The sequence below is a fragment of the Pelecanus crispus genome, chromosome 1 (assembly GCF_030463565.1).
Source record: "Pelecanus crispus isolate bPelCri1 chromosome 1, bPelCri1.pri, whole genome shotgun sequence".
In the NCBI taxonomy this organism is placed as follows: Eukaryota; Metazoa; Chordata; class Aves; order Pelecaniformes; family Pelecanidae; genus Pelecanus; species Pelecanus crispus.
In genome coordinates this window covers 132,656,239-132,682,320 of record NC_134643.1, presented here as the reverse complement: position 1 = coordinate 132,682,320, position 26,082 = coordinate 132,656,239, and the positions used below count along the sequence as shown (strand labels likewise).

The window sequence follows — 26,082 nt, the reverse complement described above, 5'->3', positions numbered from 1 at the left end:
CAAAATAAACTTAAAGATTCATTAATCAAGTCTTTGTCCAAAACAGACCATCCACCCGCCTCCCATCTTTCACTTTCCATTGGAATGTGGGAGAAATAATTAATTGAAACAAAGATGCAGAGAGAGCAGTGGACATCAGCAGTGAGTAAATACACACAGTGCCTCAAAAGGGATCATCTTCTGAAGTTGAAGGAAACTATCTCAAAAAAGCATTCTTCTACAATGAGTTGTAGCAGTAAGAAATTAAAAAAAGCAATGTGTAATACATGGAATGAAGGGAAAATACCAATATAATAGGCTTGCCAAATTTGTGTGTGTGTATGAATGAAGTTCAAAAGCTCAATGACTTGGTTATACCTCAAAAGGTGGAAGGAATCTTAGGCTGAGGTGGAGGACACTGGAAGAGGCCAGGAAGACAATAGGGCTGTTAATCCAAGGCCAATAACTCAGGCATAATTTTCTCAACAATAATGTTTGTTTGCATTTTTAGGAATTTTAATCTTCATTAAGAAATAGGATAATTCAGATTTTTTGTCATCATAAACCCTTCCATTTCCTTCTTTCCTCAACAGAAAATTCAGACATTGAAAGGAGTTGTTTCTAATCACTTCAATCAGTAACAGGTCACAGTTTCTTGATGAAAAATTATTTTCAAGTACCAGTTACAAAATCATGTCTCAAATAGCAGGTCTTTAATACCATTATAATTAGAAGTGTTGGTATGCCACCACAGGACCAAGTTCAAGAGTGGCAGAGTAGTGTATTTATGCATAGCTGAAGAGGAGGTGTAAGGTGCTACTCACTGTGTAGCTGACACACAGTGAATGCAAGGGGAGGAGAAGTAATCCACTCTAAAGGGATGGAAACCAGGGAAATACATGTTTGCAAAGTGAAGACAAACAGTTGGGAAACACACTCAGGGAGAGATCACAGAAAAATGTTGGCCGGGGACATGGAGCATTCACAGTCCTCAACCAACACATCGATTGACAAGCCAAGCAAAGTCAAGCTAAAAATTAAGAATGAGAAGTTTTGTAGTGACGGGTAGCATAGTGTGCCACCTGGCTGAGCTGAAAGACTGAGGCAAGCTTATTTGTTTAGAAAGGGTGATTAACTGGTGCAACCACACTGTCAAGAACAGTAATACACACTGCATTTGTTGTTGTCCTCCTGGGTGTCTTTCCAAGAGCTATGCTTTAGCCAAACAGAAGTTATCGGGATCAACAAAGGGGTACCTATGTGAAGCGTTCTAATGGTCCTCTCCCCAGTCTTAAACTCTCTGACTCACACAGAAAGAGGCTGACAGAGCTCAAGAAGAGGACACAATGCTACCGTGAGTCCCCTCCTGGTATTATACTGCAGATCTGTGTGCCTCAACTCAGAAGGAAAAAGAAGAGAGTGCATTACAGAATGCAAATTCAACACCAGAGACTCTGCGCAAATGTTGGTGACTGGATGCTGAAGACTTGAAGTCAAGTTTCCACAACTTACTGACATTACTGAAGACTTCCTTTGAAGAGGAACCCATTGAAGGGTTTTTATTTAGTTAAGGAAATGAATAAACAACACTGTGAAACTTCTCTCCGTGTATAGAGGACATCACTGGAAACTAACAGAGAGCAGGTATTTGTCAACAGCACTTCTGACAGAGAAATGTATCAGCAAATATTAAGTAACTGTTCTGACTTTCCACCATCCGATCATCTTTCTTGCCTCCACAATTTAGGGAAAATATAACAGTATTTTTCTTCACAAATTATATACATTTAGCCTAGTTTTGTGGCAGTCAACCACAGCTCAGACAAATCTAATCTTACGCCCTAGAATGATTTTACTTATTTTTTTACTAAGAGAGAGCATGTTATACAATACCAATGAAACTCAATTATACAGACAGACAGACCTGGTATACATGGCCTTTGAAAAAGACCTAATTCACAATTAAGGTAGAAACCATGTTCTACAGCTCAAGCTGGTCTCCTGTTTACAACATCTTTCAAAGACTTTTACCTATTTTCAGCATTAAAGCTACAGACTTTTCCTGTAAAATATTATAAAAAAATAACTACCCATGCTACAAAGACAACATGAGGTTCTTGGGACATTTAGATTCAACAAATATTACAGTGGCCTGTTGTGAGCTATGTATAGCTAGAAAAATCAAATTTCATCTGCCACTCTGTCAGGCTGCATTCCAAAGTCAGTTTATCACTGCAGCGAATACCAAGATATTTATCTTCCCTGGCTAGGTTAATCTTGTGTTCCATAATTATCATGACTGCCATAAACACATTCTATTCTGTTCCTGCATTTGTAAATGTTGCCCATTTGGGGAGAAACTGAGCTTAAATGGAGTCACTTTTGTTTACTTTCAACTTAAAGGCAACAGCAGAAAAAAAGTAGTATATTACATTGGAGACTGTATTGATTACTAGGCCTGTGATGATAGCTTTCCAGTTAATTTTTTAGCCTCACACTAAATTAAAATCATTACAAGATTACCACATTTAAAGTGTTCCAGGCAAGAAATGGATAGAGAGTACTATGATATAGTTTGTTGGCAATATCTTGTCTGTCTGTGAATGTGTGTGTGTACGCACATGTATATGTATCCACACACACACATGTTTTGATGAATTTTCCACAGCACTTTCTTGCAATTTTTTTTCTCCCCTCTTGTTTCCTTTGATTACCTGACAAATCCTTAGGTTGCAGCACATTTTAGGAGTCTGTAGGCCTGGAAACTTCACCAACCCCCTGTGCAACATAGCTAAACAACTTCCAGTTCCAGATTTGGCTCATCTGGATCTGGCATGGCTCTCTTCACTACACACTGTAGTTGTGCCCTAAAGCAGTAGAAAACATGGTGAGCCAGGGATCTTTCCTGGTAGATACGCTGCCATTCCTACTGCAGATTATTAGCACCATACCTACTAACATCTGCTCTCCTGCTGCTTTGAGTAGGACAAGACAAATAGCATCTTTGTCCCTGCTTTCAATGACAACAAACATGCAAAATCCCAGGCTCAGAAATATGCAAACCAGGAATCCTTTCCTTGCGATACCAAAAAATCTCAGCCTTTCTCCTCTTGAATTCCTCTGAAATGGACAGACAGGTAAACTGGAGGGAGAGAGAAAACAGGGAAGAATGATGAGTATGCCTGGGGACACTGCAGCCTTCTGTGCACTTGTCAAAGGCCAATGAAGATTAAAACCTTGAATTGCTCCTCATCAAAAGCCAGAATATGATGTCTGGAGCTCTAACAAAAGATTGAAATGAAAGTTTTTGTTTAGAGGGTTAAGCATATCCTTTAGTTCAGAGGATGCAGAGGCTGGAGCAAAAGCCAGGCTCAAGAACACCTAGGTTTTGGTTGGCTTTAGCTTGCAGGAACATGGCATCTCCCACTCCATCAGTTTAGAAGAATGAAGGTGAAGAACACAAGCTTCATCTAAACTTAACAAATATGAGCTACATTTTATGATGTTAATGAAACCCAAGCACAGGCAAAAGCTGAACAATTTAGTAAGGCTCTAGCTAGTTTGTATTCACAGGGTCAGCTAAGGCACAAGAAGCAGCAGGGTTTCCAAATTTTATTCCTCTCCCTCTTTAGTACAGTATTCTGGAAGGAAACATGAAGATACAAAATCAGACAGAAATTCTGTTCCTCTAACTGCGATGGATTTCTTCTATGACCACTGGCGCACTAAACCTCCCTGTGCTATTTCCATTTCTGTAACAAGGATAATAATGTACCTATCCATCTGTATATTGTTATGCTCAAAATTCACCCATGTTTGCAAACCACCTGGAGCCCTTCACAGATGAGACACTACTGTGATGTGAAATACAATTATCTCACTAGAAGAAGGAATACATGTGCACATGCATAGGTTTGTTTATATCAATGTTTCCTTAGCTGAGTTTCCCAAACCTCCAAAGTTTCCATAATAAAAAAGAAATTTCAACTCTTCTAGCAAGTTTAGAAAAGCTTTCTAGATCTTCACCAGACAGAAAGGAGAATAAATCTGAGCCTGTAAGTCCATGCTCCTATGAGGAGATCAAGACAGTCATAATCAGCTCACTTGCAGAGTTCTGGGGCTATGTCACTGGAAAAGCAAAATGTGCTTAAAGAACATCTCAGATGGAGTGGATAAAGTCACCTTTGGCTTCTGCTGCAGAAGTGGCGATATGCCAAAGTGAAGTACAAACCCAGAACCACAAGCATCATTAGCATAAGTGACAGCAGATTAAGCTGAGAGAATATGCCACAATGACCCACAGGTTCCCCAGCCATACTAAAAATATGTACACAGAAGCAGACAAGGTATCCTCCAAATGTGGAAAAAAATAATCAAGGCCTTAAGGAAACTAAATCCAAAGAAACCTTCTTTCTCTTTTTTAACTCTTCTGTTGGTAACTCAAAAATACATAAGTAAACAACTACAATATATGTGTGAGAACAGGCATGCAAGCTCAAAATACAGCTACATGTTATCGAAGGACCAAATAGTATCTTCAGGTAGAGCTCTCTTTGCTGGAGAGAGCCCTCCCTCAGGGGTAATTCCAGCCAGGATGTCAGTAACTGCAGTGAGGGCTGACGAGGAGGAGGTGGTGGTTCAGGACGTAATAGAAAAGACACACAACTGAAATAAGTCTGAGACCTAAGGAACGACTCATTTTCAACAATTACATTAATATCAGACTGGGTAGGCTGTAGAGGCTGGTCAATGCTACATAACAGTAAATGCTACCACACCTACTGAGCATGGCTGGGAGGCTATCAAGACCTTCCATGTGAGCACATTTCACACCCACTGGTTATTTTGCAGTTTAAGCATATCTGACAGAAAAGTCAATGTGATACACACAGTTCAAAGTGGCAGCAACATACCAGCCCTGTTTGTTTGTTTTGCATGGCTTGAATCTAATCTTGCACAACTTCAGGCAGGATGACAGTGGCATGCAAAACAGGTTGATGTGATGCATGAAATAGGTATGTCACTTTAGCTTTTATCTGAGAGCTTCAAAAGCCAAACACTTTCTTTTAAATCTCTGGAGAACAATATGTGTTAAATTTAACATAAGTATTAACTACTGGCACCTTCCATCTTGAATATTACCTACAGGCATCATAACATACAGTACAGAAAGCAAATAAAAAAGGAGTCAAAGTGCAAGGAAAATGTAGCAAATATTAAAAAGTAGAATAAGAAGTGAAAAGAATATAATATGAAAGACAAGAACAAAGAAATACACCTTCACTTTAAAAAATGTTAAGCATTGATTAATACAATGAAATCATAAAATAATTATACCAAAATAAATAAAACTTATTTCATTTAGACATTTTATAAAGGTCATGGGACACTTAAACAATTATGTTAGACAAGCCCTAAAAAGACTGTTCCTGATTTTCAGTTTGCTGGCTGATTTTAAAACATTATCTGCTGTAACACTGACCACGGAGGATAGAAGCCTACCCATTTGAATGATGGCAAAGGGATGAAAAAAAGGTCAGATAAATGCTGAATAAACTGATTTTGTCAGTGAAACCAAACTGGGACCTGAATGTACTTTCTGAAATTTTGCAGTTGTGTCTCCTTTTTTACCTCACATCTACTGGCAACGAGTTCCAAAGTCAAAACACACGGCATAAGAATGGTTCTCCTTTTACCACGCTCAAGGCGTTGCTTTTCAATTTCACTGGATATATTCTTGTTCCTGTATTTTAGGAGAACTGATGAAGACAGAAACGTACTTGCCCTGTCATACTCACTATAACATTATGATTCTATGATTAGTTCAGAGGGAGCAAGTCTAGGTATTCCAACACTGATTTCTATAAATCTTTCAAGACAGAAGATGCAGAAAGTGAACCTACTGCTTCTACCACTTGAGAGGTTACAGCTTGGGATGAAACTTGGGATGGACTCGGGGGCTTTTCCTCTGTAAACACCCTCTTTTATGCTCCCAGATAGACGTGAACAGAGAGCACCGATTCCAAATGATGCACCTGGTGACATTCAGACACTAAGCATGAGGTGCAAGAGTTACCTGTGACATTTTCAACAGTCTTATGCATGTGTTTCAGTGGGTGTAGCATCTCCCTGTCTGCGAATGGTTTCCTGTGAATACTCTTTCTCAGTTCACCTCCTACGATACACACACGCAACATTTCCTAACAGTATAAAATCTGAATTCTGACGACTGTACTGCTGGAGGACATGTAAGGTTCAGTGTTCAGAAACACAAAATATTTGAGTAGGTAAAAAGGAAACAATTAATTCTCTTAATTATTTTATTCAAGTTTTTTTTTCTTTCCTCCTATCCACTCTCCTGAGGGGAAAAACCTCAATCACTCTCATGCTGTTTACTTTCCAGGGTTAACACCATTTACTTTAATATTAAACTTCAGACTTGATCTTAAATGGCTATAAATAGGATTACAGGGAGCAAATCTTTGAGGGCTTGAATCGTCATTTTCTTGCTCTGAGCTGAACACATGCACCATGAGAGCACCACGCTGAGAATAATTTGAAATGCACTGAGACAGTCATTTTCTAAATATACACAAAACTGGTTCTTTAGACCAAAGTAGGTTTTCCACATGTAACTTTTCTCTCCCTCTGTACTCTTAAGGGACCCAATGTTCTACAAGCAACGATTACAAAAAGAAACTAAGCCAGTTTAATTTTAGGTGTGTCTCACCCTACCCTTACTTCTCCTGCCAGGAAAAGAAATCTCTCACTGCTTCAGACCTGTTATGGCTTAATTAAGTAGCTACTTAAAGCCCTACTTTATTCTTGAAATAGTAGTAGTACTAATAATAACAATCAAAGTGTTCAATACTGAAAACTGGTAAGAAATATGGTATAAAAAAACCTGAATGAACAAGCCAAAATTTAGGAAACTACACTAATGGAAGAATGTGATTAATGAAGTTAATCCTGCTTCGTGTATAGATGAGTTTTCCCTTACTGAATTTTCAAGTCCTGTAATAACTCACTGCATATCACTTATGTTGTTCTTGAGCAATGAAGCTCATTACTTACTACAAGGAATTGGACCATTCCAGTCTACTTGCAAGCATAATCAGCAAGACAAATGACTTACAGGTGCTAAGCATCATGCCAGAGTGTACAAAGAAACACCACTGTTCTTATCTGAAAACGCATCTGCAGTGAAGATTAACATTTTATTCCAGTAATGGGGTGGGGTAATTTAATTCTTTGGTTACCAGGAGAAAAAGTACTGCCAGGCTTCCATAAATAATCTTTGACTGGCCTCCAGAAGTAACAGATGAAGACATGAACCTGGTCCTCTCTAACCAGTTTGCTGACTCCTCCCCAACTACATTTCACTGAAGGCAGGAGAGACATCCAAGAAAAGCTAGATTTCCATGGGTGTCTCCACTGAACCCTGACATTCAACTTGATGTCTAACCCTGTTCTCTAACTTACACGTAAAGAAGCCAGAAATAACATCCACCTCACAAATTTGAGAAGAGTGAGCCAAACCCACTGCTGGCCTGCTGTACAATCTAAAGACCAACAAATAAATAAAACCAAATAACACAACCTGTCTTGCCCCTGACAAAGGAATTGTGGCCCTTTACTTCTCCGCTGTGCAGTTACATTTCCGTTTTAAGGCCCACGACCCCAGTGATTAAAAGAAGGCTTTTCCCATTTTTCAGTGAAATCTTGGAAGAGGGACTCCAGCAGTTTTCCAGGCAGAAAGGAGCCTGGTGGTATCAGACTGTCAATGTCTGAAGCTCAGAGAGCTGACAGCGAGAAACACAGCTTTTTAACTTCAAGTCACAGGGCTGAAATCAGTAATGAATAAGAGAAAATGGTCCCGAGGTAACGCTCCCTGCACATAATATCTTCTGACCTTTTACTTATCTCCTGAAATAAATCTTTTTTAAAAGTTTAAACAAGTTTGTCCTGAGATGTCATTCACACAAAGCTCCAGTTGGGTGCTCCAACGTGGCTCCTGAACATAATGAACCTCTGAACAGACCCCATCCCACCTCCATTCACTCCTCATGCTTACAACTTTCCTTTTACAGAAAACACTTTTACTGAACAAGTGGATTGTTTCAAACTTGGATCATGTTAGCAATGGTGGAAAAGGAACAAAACCTCCAGAATACGTCCTGTTATGGTAGACATCTTTCAACATCCTGCAAATGACAGCTTGCTCTTCCCCCATCTCATAGTAGCACAGCAAGACATTTCTTAAAACCTTCTCAACCTGAAGTCACAATGTATTTTCTCTTCACTGATTATTCTCAGAATGACAAAACAATCCAAATGTTGTAATAGCTTCTTGGGTTTTTTAAACTCCACTAGAAACAACAGATAACATCTGTACAACCATTGTGTTGTGAAATGCCACAAATACCCATTTGAGTAGTACTTTTTTGTTTCTTTTCCTTTTTTCAAAGGAAATAAACTACATCATCTGTGATTATTTTTACCTTTTCAGTAAAGCTTTTCCTCTCTTCTTTTAACCCTTTTGAATGGACAGCCTGTCACAGCCACAGCTTTAACCAGTTTTTGCACCAAATCTCCTTCACTTTTAAGTAGTTAAAAGCAAGGAGACACTCTTGGAACTGGTTAAAACTCAAGTTTTGGTTGTATGTTATGAATACAGCCAATGAAAAATTCTTATACGTTCAATCTCTCTCTGGTACACAAAAATATTAGCAAAGCCAAGACATTCTTGATGTTGCCCAAGTATAATTCTTCATTCTCCTGATCTTAGTTCAGATGCACACAATCTACAGTGGCTTTAAACTACTAATAATGCCCTTTTCATTACGTATTTTCACCTATCTTTTTAGGACAAGTTCAGGATAAGTACCTCTGGAGTGACTCACTGCTTCAAACAGAGAGAGGTTTCATTTTACAACCTTTCTTTTTTTATCAAGCATCAGCTGTGGTCCACACCCATCCATTCTAATATCATTTATCCCTAAAAATGACTGACCTTGGTTCATTACCTCCTGACAATTTGGAAAGGTCACTTGGAATAATCCTGTCTAACCTCAGTATGGTGGGTCAACCTTGGCCAGTGGCCAGACACCCACCCAGCCACTCTCTCCCTCCCCTCCTCAACAGGACAAGGGAGAAATTATGACCAAAAAGCTCTTGGGTCGACATAAAGGCAGAGAGATCACCTAACAATTACTGTTATGGGCAAAACAGGCTCAACTTGGGGAATATTAATTTAATTTATTGTTAATTAAAGTAGATTTGGATGGTGAGAAACAAAGACAAAAAAGATTGAAATAACACCTGCCCCCCATGCCCCATTTTTCCCCAGGTTCCACTCCACTCCTCTACTCCCAAGCCTTCCCCCATCACCTCTACCCTGAGGGGCATAGGGGTTTGGAGAATGGAGGCTGTCATATTAGTCCATACCAGCTCCTCTCTGCTGCTCCTTCCTCCTCCTTTTCCCCTGCTTCAGCATGGGTCCTCCCATGGGCTGCAGTCCTTCAGGAAATATCTGCTCCTGGTGTGGGCTCTCCATGGCCTGCAGCTTCCTTTAGGGCACATCTACCTGCTCCAGCGTGGAGTCCTCCACAGGCTGCAATGTAGATATCTGCTCCGGCATGGTCTTCTCCAGGGGCTGCAGAGAAATCTCTGCTCCAGCACCTGGAGCACGTCCTCCCCTTCTTCTCTGGCCTTGGTCTTCCCCCTGCTGTTTCACACTTCCTTCCTCTCACTCAATGTAGGGCAGTGCTTTTCCCTTTCTTAAATAGGCTTTCCCCAAGGTGCCGCCATCTTAGCTGAGGGGCTCAGCTGTGCCCTGCAGTGGGTCCACTGGAGCCAGCTGGAACTGGCTGTGTCCAGTATGGGGCTGCCCCTGGCCTCTTATGGAGGCAACCCCTGCAGCTGCTTCCCCCAGCCCCCCCCCAAACCTTGCCACACACCCCCAGTGCAGTCACTTCGAAAACAGGCATCAGCACCCCAAAACCTCTCTCCATTGTTCTTGCTCTGCCTCTCCGGGGAGCACTGACATGGGCAAGGCTAGTGCTTGCCAGTCCCGTACCTACACTGGGAGTACAAGAAATTGTTTTTCCAGTCTTGTCAATGCAGATCTGTCCAGCAGTACCAATATTAGTTTCTTTTTCCTTTAAACTCACTTGAGAGAGAGCTGAGACGAAATAAAATACCAGAGAACAAAACAAGACTGATGATTTTGGCACTGATACACCTCTCCTCAAAAGTTTTATTGCACTTTCTGTATTTCTACAAGTCCTGGGGCAAGGTGTAAAACCAGAAAACTATGCTGCAACACAAACCAAATACCTGGGTTTTTCTCTCCTGAATTATAATAATGCATACAGCTGTCCTGGGGTGGTTGTTCACTCAGGTAAAACCTGTTATATTCTGACCTGGGAAATACCAACAAGTTGCATGAAACAACAGCAGAGTAAGATGGTCCTCTAAATTGACACCTCTGCCTTTCCCACATCTAATAGATTAGTTCATATTTTCTCTCTTTCAGATGTTTTTTCTCCCTCTCTTTCAGCTTTAGTGTTTCTATTGAAGTACAGGCTGTGAAGGATTCCCAATGACATACCTATCTCTAGCTCAGACAGAAACTGCAACAACTAACATAGGTACCTCTGTGTTTCCATGGCATCTCAGAATCATCAATGGGTGGTTTGTCTCTGAGCGATACAATTACCATTCACTGGAAAATCCTCAAGTTGTGTGTCAGTAACAAGAAGGCCACAAAATGCAATCCCATTTCTGCTTAGGGTATGTTACAGCTTCACAGCTGGCCAGGGTTTGCAGCTGTCATTCTGCATCTGGTTTTGAGGATACAAAGCAGACCCTTCACATTAATTATATATTTTTCCCTGGAGCAAAGAAGTCACTTTTCCCTATGCTTTATCAAGTACCACATACATTGTTGTCACACAATAAATAATAAAATATTCACATTAAATAATAATAAATGAGTAACTGTTCTGTTCCCTAGGCTTAGCTGGATTTAAGAAACTATGTGATACACTTAGCCCAACAGGGCTGCTTGGGCTGGTGTTTACTTGACAGGTCAGGCAGATCATGCAGAATTCCATACTAAAACCCAAAATTCATTTGCATGTTGCCAGATGAATAATCCTAATTGATACTATTCGGCAACTTACTGTTTCCCTACACTTATGGGACCTTTATTATCTGCACTAACACTTTGGCTAATGCTGATGATTAAAAAAGTCACATTTAGGCCCATATAGTTTAACAAACAGTGCCTCTAAGAAAGGTGTGGGATTAGGTATTGTGACAGACAATCAGGTATTACTATTTAAAGCATTTTTAACTCACTAAGAAAACTTAACAGAAATTAAAGTGTAGCTTCTCTGAAGGAAGCAAACCCTATTTAACTTCTAGCATTTTGAGAGCAGATGATGGTGCCAGTTTTGCTTTGCATACAATACCAAGATAGAGGCACTTTGAATTTCTGCCTTCTAGTTACATCCTTAAATTAGCAGCCTGAGCTCCTCTTCATAACCCTGTCTTAGGATTTGTTTGATCTTGATTTAGGTTGCATCATAACTGATCACTTATCTAATCCTCATTATTTCTGACGTTTTGAAAGACAACAGAACCTGGAAATAAATATAATTAGTTACTGGGATTTACCAACATCTGTGACATGCTTTTTGTTCTTGGCTTCTGAAGAAATATCTGAAAAGACACATGCATACAAAGATTTAATCACAGGATCAACTGGGCTGGCAATTCATTTCACTGTTTTTGAAATGTTTTGCTAAGAAAAAAATCCCTTGTGCTTTTCAGTAGTCTAAAGCAAGGCCACTAAGAAATGAGAAGTCAATAATTTTACTATTAGTCTGAGAGTCATCACAGACATTAAACTGTAAACCTCTTAAAATTCTAATAACCTTAACTTCAATCTTCAGTCACCAAATATTTCAATGGCACCAAAATTATTTCACCAAAGCATCCATCCTAAAAGATTCCATCCATTATGGCTCGGACAAACATAAACATGACATTTTCCATATATGTGCAGTTATTTAATACCTTTGCTTTTCTGCCTGGCTATCAAACCCGATTCAGTCACAGCTCAGGGCTGGCAATCATTACTGAAGACAACAGACTGCATTTTTCAGTGTTTGCAGTCCTTATCTCAGACTGGACCAACAGGGAATCAAAAGCAGCCTGAGACTGCAAAGTGAGAAGTCTGGTCTTTGACAAAACCCTTCTTTTAAACAAATAGGTGAATATTCCAGCTTGCCCTTTGAAAGAGTGATATTTGTACCTAGGGAATATTTATTAAATACCATTTGGGACCATTAGTATCAAATTACAGAGGAGTTTCCATTATAAAGGGTATTTTGTAATAAGAGGAAATAAAGATGTGTTAAATATAAGCACACTGTGGGAATTTATAAATGGTTTTCCTAAAAAAAAAAAAAGACAAAATGATGAACCTTTTCCCAATATCTTTGCATTATTTGTTGCAAAAACATATGTTACCTGCATAATGGCTATATAAAAATAACAGGCTGCTCATAAAAAGAAAGTCTAGAGAAAACAGCATGTGGCAGTTTTATTTAGTGTGGCTTTTAAGTTTCAGGGAAACAGATCAATATAAGCGATCAGGAGTGAATGCTAAAAGAAGTTGACCCCATAAAAGAAATTCTGCATGCTCTTTATCCCTAAGCATCAAAAGGACACAGAAAGAGAAGAAGGTGAAACTAGATATAGATTAAGAAAACACAAGTTTCAAGTAGCTTAGTTTTTGTTCAAATTTTGCTTTAACTTTTTCTTATCTACATTTTCCCCTGATTTTGAGAAGTCATGGGTGGGAGGGAGGGAAGGCAGTGAAGGAAAAAAAGAAGAAAGAAAAAAGAAGAGTCTTTGTCAGCATTGGTCAAGACCAAAAGTCTCTCTTTTGACTATTTCAGCCTCTTGAGTTTCTGTATCATCAAGCAAGACAGAGTACTGGTTGCACTATGTACAATATCTTTAGGGATATGTAAATGAAAGAAACACCTTGTAAGGAACAGCATTGTAATGTAAAACACTAAGCTGGGTAACTCGAGGACACGAATGAAAAATACTATGTGCCTAATCATGATTTACTGTTCTGATTTTCCTTTTTTAAGACTAAGACCCGTTCTAAAGATAACAAAAACTAAAGAAACTGCAGTGCAGATGGAGGTTCCCGATTTTTGTAAACAGGTGCACCTTATTCTGATCCACAGATGCTCAGATCATAAAGGAAAATACTTAAAAAAAAAAAAAAAAAAAAAGGCAAGCAAAACTATTATTACTTGATGTTTCTCGCATTTCTGGTAGAGCCCTGATTTCCCTTCTTTCACCTCTCCATTTCAGCTCTCCCTCTTTCATTACTGCATCACTGGGTCTATCGTGTCCAGGACATTTCTACAAGGACTTCACAACTGCATGCATAACCTCAGTTCTGCAGCAAATCACTTGGACATTTTGGAGTTAGTGGCACAGACTAGAGAAGATGCAAGGCTGCTTGTACCTTGGAGTTTAAGAAGAAGGACATGGGGTATATCCACCCACTATGACATGCAGAGGAGCAGCAAGCTGAAGGCTTTCTTGTTGTTTCCAATTCAAATACAGTAATATTCTGGTCTGATTTCACCAGAATGAGAAAAGGAAGCAAGAAAATATCAGCCTTCAGAAAATTCTCACACTTCTCTCTGGATGTCTTTACTGACCAAAGTCCAGCAACTGTTCAGATAGATGAGCCTTTCCCCTGTCCTTCACTCCTTCCAGCATCATGCAGAAAGTTAACATGGTGCTTAGCAATAACCAGCAGCTTCTGGAAATCTCAGCATTTCCTATGGAGATTAAAACTATATGATTTCAGAGATAGGTGGTTTAATCCTCTGTGAAAAAAATAACCCTAGTCTGGGGTGGGGGGAAAGGATATCCTTTAGCATTTATTATCAAATACAACCTCTGCAAATTGTTAGCAATTTTAATTCTGTTACAGTAAAAATAAATAAATAAAAAACCCACAATGTTTGAACTCTGGCTCTCAAAGGACAAAAGTATTTCCTCCTTTGCTAATAGACTTAATTTATTAATACATATTTATTAGATGTAATATTTCTTTGTGGAAAGCTTTTTTGGCAGTGCATAAATAGATGCTCAGTAATATCCGTTGGACAAGCTTGACTCCCACATGTGCTTTTCCTTATGCTTTTTTTGCAAGGTGATTACCATCCATTCATCAAATGACTGTCTCATGAAACACCTGAAGCCCCTCCATTCTTCAACTTATATGCCATTTTTCCTCCTCCTGCCCTCCTCCTCTTTCCAGTGGATATTAAAATGGACAGATTTTAGTGATAGAGAGAAGAAGGAATACATCATCTTCTCCTGGCTCAGTTTCTCAAGACCCTTGCCTGAGGTAGTCAGACACTTGCCCACACTGTGGGTATTTCTAAACCAGATTTTTCACCTTGTTCGGCAGAAACCACAGGCTGAGTGAAGCAGCAGCTGACCAGCATCAGAAAGCCAAGAGCTGCAGCACTACACACATCTTCCTGTTGTCAAAAGGAACATTCAGGATACATCAGGATGAACTCATTCAAAGCAAGAGGTCCTGGTGTGCCAGTGCACAAGACTGTATAGGAAGCAGATGGGGAAGTTATGACACCCTAACACATTTCAAAGTCCCGGTTTCTGGTTAAGACTACCTATTAAAATAAAAAAAAAAAAAAAAAAAAATCTTGGCTTAGCCTCAATAAAATACTGAATGATCTTGTAAAACTAATAAACTTTGTCTCCACCATAGCTGATCTGCTCACATGCTTGTGCTGTTGCGCCCCAACTGCGCAGCTCATAACTAAAAAGGTCTCTTCAGTTGAGGCAGAACTGCTTTCTTGCAAGACTCCTCCAACAAGCAATAGGTCCAAGCACAACTTGGTTTTGTCTAGCACCTTTTCAGGATGACTCTAACTCACACATCCAGCTCAGTACTAAAATTTCAAGCTTCTATGGACAATGTTCAAAAAGGTCAATCTCCAGTTTTCTAAAAGGTCAATCTCCAGTCTTCTAAACTTTGTTACTCCTGGAGTGTCAGGCAGCTGTCATTTCCCTCCGGGCAAGTTCTCCTCACTGAATTGAGCATCTCCCTACCCCAATTCCCTTTTACTGCAGTAAGAACAAGACATTGACTGAACTTGCAAGTGCTTCACTTAACAGATGTTGATGGGAATTATCATTGCTCTGCCAGACTGCTCCAGCTTATATCCTTAATCTCTATTTTTGACTGTCCCTGTCCCTGTACTCATCTCACACTTCTTATTTATTTCCTGTTTTTTCCTCTTCATTTCATGTACCTAAGTATCAGCATATATCCTGATTTCTCTCTCTTCTTTGTTGAATTAATATATGTATCATACCCTGTGGTACATATCTGTAAATCTGTGTGGAAGTGAGTGTATTTTTCTTGTGTTGTCACACTGTCTAGGACTACAGATTTCCTATCCTTGACTGGGATTAATAACCAGAATCATGTGAAGGAGCACATGCAACCAGCTTCCATCTCAGTCAACAAATAATTAATTATGGCTGGCCAACATGCAAGTGACAACTTTCTGTGTCCTTGCACACCTTTTAGATCACCCTTCCAAGAAGAGATTTGAAAACATCAGTCCCATATCTAAATATAAAGTGAAAGATGTCAGCTCTATAAATTAATTCAGGAAGACAGAATGGAAAGAGGATTTCTATGTAAGGAAGAGAAAATCTATGTGCATCAGGCTAAAGACAGACAGATACACAATTGGATATCTGCATGTATCTACAGTGGGAACATCTGCTGGCTCTTATTGCTGCTTCTCTCCTCTTTTCTTCTTCTATTTCCGTTCTTTTGCTTCCCAGCCCTCTTTGTTGAATGTAGATGCTTTTTCCTTATTATTATTTTTCATCTTTGATTACTAGCTTGTAAAATAATAAAAGGAAAGGAAAATGGAAAAATTGTTTCCTCTAACCCCACCAGCTGTAGAATTTCATGGCTAAGGTCCAGCTCAATGCTTAACATTTTTAAATTGTTATTTTAATAATAATCATTATACACAGGGGCTTGCTCATTAGACAGGCCTGTCTTACTGTAGCTCTATTTATAATCAACAGCTAGCTCCACCTAGTGTCGTCTTAATTCATCAGTGAAACAGAAAGCTAAAACTAAATACTATAACCTAAACAGAAGCAAACTATAAAATCTCTTGTCAGCTGGATGATGGCCACAGACAGCATGCAGTTACAATTATCAGCGTCACAAGGAAAAGACCATTTTAAGCAACTACTGTATTAAGATAGCCAGCCAGCACTCTTGAGACAAGGAGTGACTAGCGGCTTCAGGAGTATAAATATAATACACACAATATAAAACAGTTTTACTGCTACCCTGAAAAGGTGAATGACACTTAAGCTGTTTATATAGGTTATTCTCTCTTTGGTTTCATTGTCATCAACAAGGACAAATTATTGTTGAATTCAATAGAACTTCTCTGAAATAGAATAACTTCTTTTTTTTTAATTGTAATCAAAACTACAGAACTATTTTTGGCTATACAAACCCCATCGTGATCCTCTTCATTAATGAGTACATCTCCCCTCCCAGCAGTTACAAACTAATTTAAAATGCCTCTCAGAGGTGATCAAAGCCGGGAAAAGCTCAAACTATCTAACAATATATCAGTTTTACTGATCTTTACCTTCAAACTTTCTAAAGGCTGGTTCACTGCTGTGTATCTAGAAACATCTATCTTTCTAAAACTGTTACAGCTTTAGCCAGCAACACTTAGTGTTTAATAGCCTGATGCCCTTTTGACAAGACTACATAGAGTACAGCCAGCAAAGTAATTTAAAATAAAGTCAAAAAAGTGAATATCCAGTATGACAAGAGATTTCTTGATCATCACCTTGGAAAAAAATGATAAACCTAATGAAGAAGGGAATTTACATTGAAAGAAAGCATTTTGTAAGGCAAAATAATCAAAATAATTTAACATAATCATATCCTGTGAGCTATCAAGCAGTGTTTAAATGGTTGTTGGACCTGTGAAGAAGACGAAAAGAGAAGTCCTGCCTTAGATTTAGAAAACACCACTTTTACTTCTTAGATCGAGGGTGACCCACTCTGATAGAGCTGACGTCTGTTTTAAACCTGTTCAAATCACCTGTTCGGAGCTGCTTAGCATTTTCACCCTAGTGGTGATAAAATATATTTCAGTATGTACAGTATACACTTAATGACTGCTCACTGTGACAGAGAGGGAGTATATATGTTGCGGGGGGGGGGGGGGGGGGGGGGCAGAGCAGGCAGGAGGAAAGAACATATATTAAGATGAGACATACACCAAAGCAAGCACATTTAAAATTTCTCAAACTTTCTCAAAATAGTCAGTTGAAAGTTATGCTTGTGACTCATCTGGTTTAAAGTATTCACAGCTAAATTCAATGATTATATGAAAACCTTACTGCGACATAGAATATGAATTTAATAAAATGGATACAAAAATTGCTCTCTGATGTTTCAAAAATAAGAGAATACTCCAGTTCTCAATAATTTAGCAGTTACTGTCATTTCTCATTAACAGCTTTCAAAATCCTATCTGAAACAAGCTGATACAGAGAAATTAAGAGCAGTAATCAAGCAAGAAATGATAGACCAGCTGGGTAGGCATCAAGTTGGCAAAACGTGAATACAGTTCAATAGCTGAAACAGATGCTGGAGTTTTTGAGAAACCCTGCAGGAGATATTGATGTATTTTCTTTATATAATACCGAACGACCGAATAAATGTCAAGAGCTAAAAAGTGACGGTGAATAAAACCTGTCAGAAAAACTAACTATAAAGCAGAGACCTACAATAATATCTTTTCATTATACTGAAACATTCTGTACATGCATCTTCATTTCCTCAGGATTCCTGAATATGCCAATATATCAGTCAGAGCTTGCTAGTGAATCAGAGGGAGCCTTTCCCAGTCTTGTTTCACATTTGTTTGCTTCTATCTACCTGAGGCTTCACAGACTTAGAAAACACTTTATTCTTCAGTCTCATCCTAACACAACACTCTCTTTCAAGCAAGCAGTTCCCCAAGCTTGGAGGCAAGCAGGAAAGAAAGGGTAACACAAGCATAAATGAAACTGCAAAATCCATTTTGCACAAGGAATGTTGTTTGCAGAGTTTCAAGACCTCAGCAACAAATCCTCTGCCATCAGCGGCAGCTCGTTCTAGCATATGCTTTGTCATGGTCAGTTTCTAATTACATTCATAATGATGCAATAGCTTTGATAATCCTACCTTCCATGCCAGCTGCTTTTCTTGTCACTCCATCATGCCAATAAGTTGGCTGCCGTAACAAATCAAGATAGTGCAAAACAGCATCTTTCCCCTGCATCTGTCATCTTCCTGAAAGCATTCTATTACTGCCGACTGCTGGGAACCAGAAAGTCTATTTGAATTCCAGCAGCTCCCCTTTCGCATGATTCAAGTTAGGTTAGGTGGGCATGCCTAACATGATTCTCTCCATCATTTATTATGCAGCTGCTACACCGTCGGTGTGGTAACCACTCCGACTTTATCTGATACGTCAGTCTTGCAAACCTCTACCTCCGTGCAAACACACGAGCCACAGAAGCATCTTGCATTTAATGAGCATTCTCCCTGCCTAAAGAGAGTGCATCTGCAAATCTGTTTCAAATCCTGCTGCTCACATTGTCCTCTAAGGCTGATGCAAGTGTTTGAAGATTTTTTTTTTTTTTATTCTTGCATTTCGTCTCTTCAGAAAGCACGGTTCTTCATGCAAGCTTGAATTATTCACACTTCAGCTAAACGTTCGGTGATTTGTGTCCAACTGAACAGCACCTTCCCGTTGAAACTCTCTGCTCGAAAGCTACTTCTGAATAACAGTGCTGTGCATTCAGGCTCTCAACTCTGTTTCATTTTAAACATGGCTTTTATAGTTACACCTCAACAAATACATTTAGCTCTTTTCATGCAATGAATGGCTGTCTAATGAGGGAACAGTACATTTTTAAGCAATTTATCTAGGTCTACCTGTAGGTGACTTTTGTTTTTCGTGTTTTTCACATTTTAGCAGTAACTGGATAGCTCTGTTATTCTTAAAGTGGTAGGAACACCACCGTAAGCTGTTTTTTGCCAGCCTGGAGAGGACACTCTGAAACAACAGAGTTTGCTTAACTGCTTCTGAGTATTGTGAATTAAAGGAATAGGATTGTTTTGTTGCCTTTCTATTTATATTTTCTGTTGGGGTGGGGGAAAAAACATGCTTGCGTCAGTAATTTCAAGAGAATATTAATAGAAATTGATATATACACATCAATCATCCTCCAAGTTAAATTACCTGCATCTCCTCCCACCACTTCTGCCTGCAGTTCAGAGTCAAGGCATTTCATCTTTAATGCATCTGCTTGCTTATAAGCTGAATAAACATCCCCAACCCCACACTGGAAAGTTTGACTACCCAAGAGAGAATAAAGGAAAAATTTAACATGTACAACTGCATGGCTAAAAGCTGTTAGTTAAGGGAAGTAGTGAGGGAGAGCAAGGACTGTCACTGGAGTAATACCTCCTTCCTAAGCCTTTGCACAATGGCAGAGGAGTGAGGAAGAGGAAACAGCACAGTCCCCTGGGAAGAGCTTTCCCTTGCAGCGGTGGCCAGCTCAGCATCAGTCACCTGTTCAAAGGGTTTCACTTAAGCCTCACTTCACTCAGCTAAAACATGTTCAACTTCTCCATGGTTTGCAACCCCTCGCTGCCCCGACAGTCCCTTCCTCCCCGACAATTTCCTAGTCTCAGTTAAGTTCCTGAAGCTCTTGGCTATGAAAAAGAAGCTTGAAAACTTGAGCTTGGAGAGTTCTAAGTCACAGAAAGTGAAGGGGGATGGGGGGGAAGGAGGAAAAAATGTAAGATCATCTCTTACTTTGAAGAAATACAAATAAAAAACTTGGGACACCTGATAGCTTCCTCTAAGCCTCCCCACAGGGGTGTTATCAGGGGGTGCAACTGCAGGCCACGACCCTCTTTGCCCCATACAGAGCCCCAGCCCAGGGACTAGAGGCAGGGTCCCAGGGGCCCTGGACTCTGGGCAGGGTGTCAGGCACACTCCCTTGGCAAAATCCTGCCGACGGGCAGCAGCGGGTGCAGGCTGGCACCGGGGGTGCTGAGCACAGGAGAGCTCCCAGCACTGCTGGGATGGATCTGACTCCCTGCTCTCGCCCACATCTAAATGGCACAGCTGACACCTGAATGAGCTAACATAGCATGGTGCGGTTTATATTTGATACTGTATTTATTCCTAGCATGCTGCCAGAAAATGCCTTTTTAGAGATTTCATGTAAATAAAGTAGAATTACTACATCTGTTCCTCTGTCTGTAGCAGCACATATCAACAAGCTAATTTTGCATTCAAGGCAACAGAGACAGTCCTATCGTATACTTGCAAAGTGCACAACTATAAAAGCGCCTATCTGAAAATACTGTCAGCTCCTTTTTGTTCACAGTTCAAGCCATTTCTGAAGTGAAACAAACCAGACAATAAATGAGGACCGACTTTGAAGTCCCCATAAATTCAAAGTACATAAAAGGATATGCTTAATATTTCACACTTCTAGCTGCATTACAATTTTTAAACCATAGACACAGCAACAAGGAATTTACATGGTATTTCACAAAAGATGAGTTTGAGTTCATAGCTCATATAGCCTGTACATGCAGGGAAAACCTAAAGTACCCAAAAACTCACCATAGGCTTGATTTCTAGTTCAGTGAATTTTGAGCTGTGCAAGATTATAGATTGAAATATGCAGACAAAAATTCATATGTTAATAAGCCAAATAATATTGGTAAGAGAATGGGGACATAAATACAATTTAGCAGAATCCCATCCCACCTGGATAGCTCAGAAGAAAGTACAAAAGGGGGGAAACAGCCAAAAGAGGGAAAAAAGAAAGAGGGAATTAGGAATTACAGAAAATATTTCCAGAGAGATAAGCATGGCATTACAAGGAGGATCCACTGGGGTTAATCATTGAGTGTTACTGCCCTCCAGCACCACATACAGCAGATGCGATATAGTTTAGCCACACAGACCATTCCCATTCAGAGCAGGGGTATCGGAAGTAGCCATTTTTGCACTGGGCAATTTTTTTTTTTGGGGGGGGGGGCAAGAGGGGAACTGTAATATACCAGTTTTGGCATCTTCTGTATACACTAGCTTTATAGAAAACCAGCCCAGAGACAAATGGAGAATCTGGGAGGAGGAACCAGTATCAGTCATTCTGTCCACATATTAATAGGCCAGATTAATAGCCAGCGTTGGTCTCTAGTTTTTCTGCATTTTTCTGAGACAACAACAGCCTTGGTTTCTGCTTATTGTAACTCGATTCAGCATCTGCATAGATATAATTATAGTAACCCACCCATATGGAATGAATTGCTTTAGAGAGAAAGCTCCATGGGTAGTGCTCCCAGACTGTACAATAACACAAATACATAATTTTTTTGTCTTATACAGAACTGTCTCCAGTCTGGAAAAAGCAGAAATAAGTGACAAGTGGAAAAGCACTCATCAAGTTGTATTCTGTTTTTTACAGTACTGAACTCAGTAGGCAAAGAAACTCCAGTCTATTTGGGTGAGAATGGCATGAGAAGGGAAGGAAGCCCGTCTCTCTTCCTAGTTCATCTACAGCTTATGGCAAAGAAATGCCTACTCGTTTTAATTGCTTCAGTGCTACTAGAGCGACTAATTGGCTTATTCAGTGTACTTGAATTTGATTATGGTGGTGTGTGCACATTACAATGATAACTAAGATAGTTATGTAGAATCTCTTCTTGCTGCCGTTTCTTTTTTCCTTTTTGTTTTCCTCTTTGGAAGTGCTGGTGACTCCAACAAAGCAAGAGTAGATAATGGATCACTGAAAAAAAATGAAGCAAGCAGATTGGCCTTGACCTTCAGCCCTACATGATGCTCTACACGATTCATTCTCTCTGGTATGCAAAAATGAATGCTGATTTTACCTAGCAAAAACTGTTCATTAGTTTTGCTAATATGTCTCCTGAAGAAGGTCAATTTCTCTTCCCATTTTCTCTGCCTCCCATTATTCCTAGGTACTTCATCCCACCCCCAGTAAACAACTAATTCAATCAATCAATCATGCAAGAAAATAGCTTAATGATATACTGTGCATGTTTAGATTAATAAACATCTCCAATGGGAGCACTGGAAAGTTTGTTTGGACAACACAGACAGGAATTATTAATTATTTATTACTGTTAATCATTCTATATTAACTACTTCTCAATTACAGGATTTCTGACATATGATTATAAAAGTAAGCTGTCCATAAAGTATCACTTTCCCATAGAGTTAGAGCTATCAGCACTTTCATTTTAATGACAATACCTCAATAGTTTAGAGAGGATGACTTCTGACAATTATGGCACACGTAGCTTTGACTGCTCAAGATTTTAAAAGTCGCTACATAGGAATATATAAACAACTGAAAGTGAACAATGTATATAAAGTCATGTCTCTAGAAACTAAAAGCCCAGTGCAACCATCATCTCCACACAGCTGCTTACAAGCCCTAGGACTCCAACAGAATAGTTCCAAGGCCCAGTCACCTGGACAGGACAACCATGTTGCCCAGAGAGACTTTTCAGATGTGGGCATCTGAAGTCATCCAGCCAGGCACCTGACAGCCATCCAAGGAGCTGAAACTTTCAGTTTGAAACTTTTCACTCATCTGCACCATAGCTCATCCAAATATTTTTTTGTGCAGAAAGGAACTTCATTATTTTAACTGAATCTCAGGTGTATGAAGTTCACCTATGTTCAGGCATTTGTCATAAATTGAAAGCTCAGAACATACTTACCTGAGGACGTGTTGGGAAGACTCATGACCAGCCTTTCAAAGTGAGATTGATTCCATTTATGTTAAGAAAGTTTTGTGAAGTTTATTACAGATGTGTTTACAACAATAACAAGCAGAGATGTCCTTAGCATCCCCAGCATTTCATATTACAGGACTTGGATAAAAAATTATTCATAAAAGATGTTACAGAAACAGTTCTCTGAGAGCATCTCTAATGGCAGAACACAGCACACTAAAGAGTGGATACTCTACGTCAATTTTGAACACTGCTGTGTGATACAGTCATCTGAACACTGCTACAGACATGGATAACATGATCTCTCAAATGCAGCAACTGTTGAGGATTTTTAATGGCAACCTCTGCTTATGTCTACCGATAAGCCAACAGACATTCTACATTTTGTTCTCACATAGCATATGTATTTCAGTGACAGTGAATTTAAAATACTAGGTTCTAGCAAGAAAAAAAATCTAGCTAACTCATTCTCCAAATATTTAACACACATCAGAAAGCAGAAACATATATAGTTTCACTATTTAACACTCAGAGAATTAGTGACCTTGAACTCTTCAGGAAATGCTGTTAATCTTCCTCCTTAAGCAAGTCTTAAATGTGCTGTTAGCACAAAACTGAATAATGACATGAAGTTTTAAGATGATAATTACATAAAACATGTATTTTATTCTCTTACAGCTCCTTTTAAGTTAGACTGACTTGAGCTACACAGCTTTAACCTTCTTCCATTTGTACCTTTACTTCTTTGGGAAAAGACATTGTTCAGCAAGACTAGGCTTGAAATAATTACTGATGTAAGCATCTTAATTTGTTCATTCTTTCTACAGCTGCAGTCCCTGTATAAGATAATGCATAACAGACGTACCAGGAATAAAAAAAAAAATACAAATAATAAAAAAACCCAACAACTAAAAAAACAGACCTAACACACATCTCACAGCCTGCCTTTCTCTGCAGCCCCTGTGTGCCAGTACTCAGTTCGCTGTGGTTTTAAGCACATGAGCACTCTCACCTCGTATAGCTTTCCAACAAAATAATCTATGTTTCTTTCCACTTTCACCAAATGCAGATGATTGTCACATAAGATAACTTAGGGAACTGGTTAAATGGCAGCTGGCCAATAAATGTGTTGGAGATCACAGATCACATACTTTCAAATGTTTTCTAACGGTCATTTCTACTGTTACTCCAGTTATATTCTGGTTTAGTGGTAATTCTAATTCATTGCATTGGTTTCCCGATGGATCATTAACCATTTGGTAACATGCATATGACTGCTGTAAGTTAGAGAACTAATTAAAGCAAATTCTACCACATTCCAAATTCCTGTAGTATCTCAATCAAACTTATCTTCTCATTGTTTCTTTGCTATATTTTTTCCTAAATTAATTATCTATGTATTTTGGGATGTGGTATTGATATTAAAAACAGACTTCTGATTAAGATTACTGATGAGAGATTGTAACAGTTAACACTAGCACAAAATCTCCAAAGATGACAACTGAGAGTCCTTAACTGGCAACACTTTGTAAGGCTTTGTTTTTCAGTTGAGTCCTTAAGTTAAAATCCCAGGCAACTTTTTCACATGGGTCCATTAAAAACCAATAACTGCTTCAGAAAACCCTAGCAAATCCCTTAAAAAACAAACCGAACACCCCACACAAACAGCACTTATCTGATCCCTTTCAGTATATTAGAAAGTTCCCCAAAACCTAAAAAATATAGGGGGCAGAAAGCAAATTCCTTAATTCTCAGTGAACGAGGCTGGTCATATAGTCTGGGGTTCCACTCACCTATGGGCTTTCCACCGACTGTGATCCCTGAGCATATGAGCAGTTCAGAGCACACAGTAATAACATGTGTAAACCATGTTTTTGGAGGTGAACACCTCCTCGCTTTCCTGGCATAAATATAGCAATGAGGGTTTCAGAAATTTTAAAACATCGTAAGATTTTACATTTACCGTTTCCATAACAGGAAACAAAACTACGCAGTATCATAAGAAAATGTTTTAATATATATTCTAAATTAAAACAAAATAAAATCCGTGGTGGTTACCGTGTGCTTCACAACAGACTTACTGTCTTAGAAAGGTGAGTTCTCTCCACAGTATCTAGGGTTCTTGCCACAATGCAAGTTAACTTTGTGGGTCACAAAGAAAAGAAGCTTCCACCCTTTCCCTCCCTCCTTTGCCAGCAAAAAGAATACACTCCACATTTTGTATCCCTGCCATTGGATAATCTGCTTTAACATTGGAGATTTAAGAGTGGATGTCTACTGTTTTATTACAATATATGAATCAAGGAGAAGGACAAACAGACAAAACCAACTTAGTTTCCTGGAAATTAAATAGATTAAAAAAAAAAAAAAGTGGTTTTTCTTTTTGTTTTGTTTGAGGGGTGGTGTTTGTTTTTAACATGGGATTTAATAAAAATCTAAAACTGAAAGAAAAGTTGAGTTCATCCATCCACAACTGTTGGTGCTCTATAACCTTCTCGACTTCAGCATAAAGAGAGCTTGAATGTTCCTTTTTCATGTGAAAAGTATGAAGAATCCACATCTCTAAGTCATTTAAAAAAAAAATATTTTTGAGATTTGCCCCACATTTTTGCCTTGCCTCTTCTAGTTAGGGAGTGTAGTCTCACACCTACATGTTGGTTCTACCCCAGCATCCTTAAACACTGGTTGGGGTCAGCTCCTCTCCTGGACATCCAGGAGGGGCACCCATGGGGCACCTCTCTCAGCATCTGTGGAAGTACACAGGGCTTCTACCAAAGAGCTGGACAGCCAAGTTCTGTTCACATTTATGTTATAAAATCTTTTCTAAATCCATCCAAAATCCATGAGGTGGATAAGAACAATGCTTTGACAACAGCACAAGACTTGATTAGCCTGATATCCTTCCACTGCATGAAGTTCTGATGAGAAAGAAGTTAGATGGGCTCATTTTCTATCTCAAAGTGAACTATCATCACCTCAGTTAACAGACTAAAACAAATTTGACCACATATTTGCTTCAGTACTGCTTCACAGGTCCTGTAGAACAGCTCTCCTACATGCCGTGGACCAGGACAACCCATTTGGTATGTTTTATCTCCTTTAAAAGGTCATCGAGATGATAAACGTAA

The 26,082-nt window shown here is 39.2% G+C and overlaps 1 protein-coding gene across 1 annotated transcript in view; it reads right to left on the bottom strand.

Annotated features, from left to right (window-relative positions):
- The window catches only part of DMD (dystrophin), a 1,232,979-nt gene extending 1,214,539 nt beyond the window's left edge, over window positions 1-18,440 (bottom strand). Inside the window, exon 1 of the mRNA XM_075717957.1 lies at window positions 18,344-18,440. Coding sequence (XP_075574072.1) covers window positions 18,344-18,440 — 97 coding nt within the window. The remainder of the gene's footprint in view (window positions 1-18,343) is intronic.
- Window positions 18,441-26,082: the final 7,642 nt, after the last annotated feature.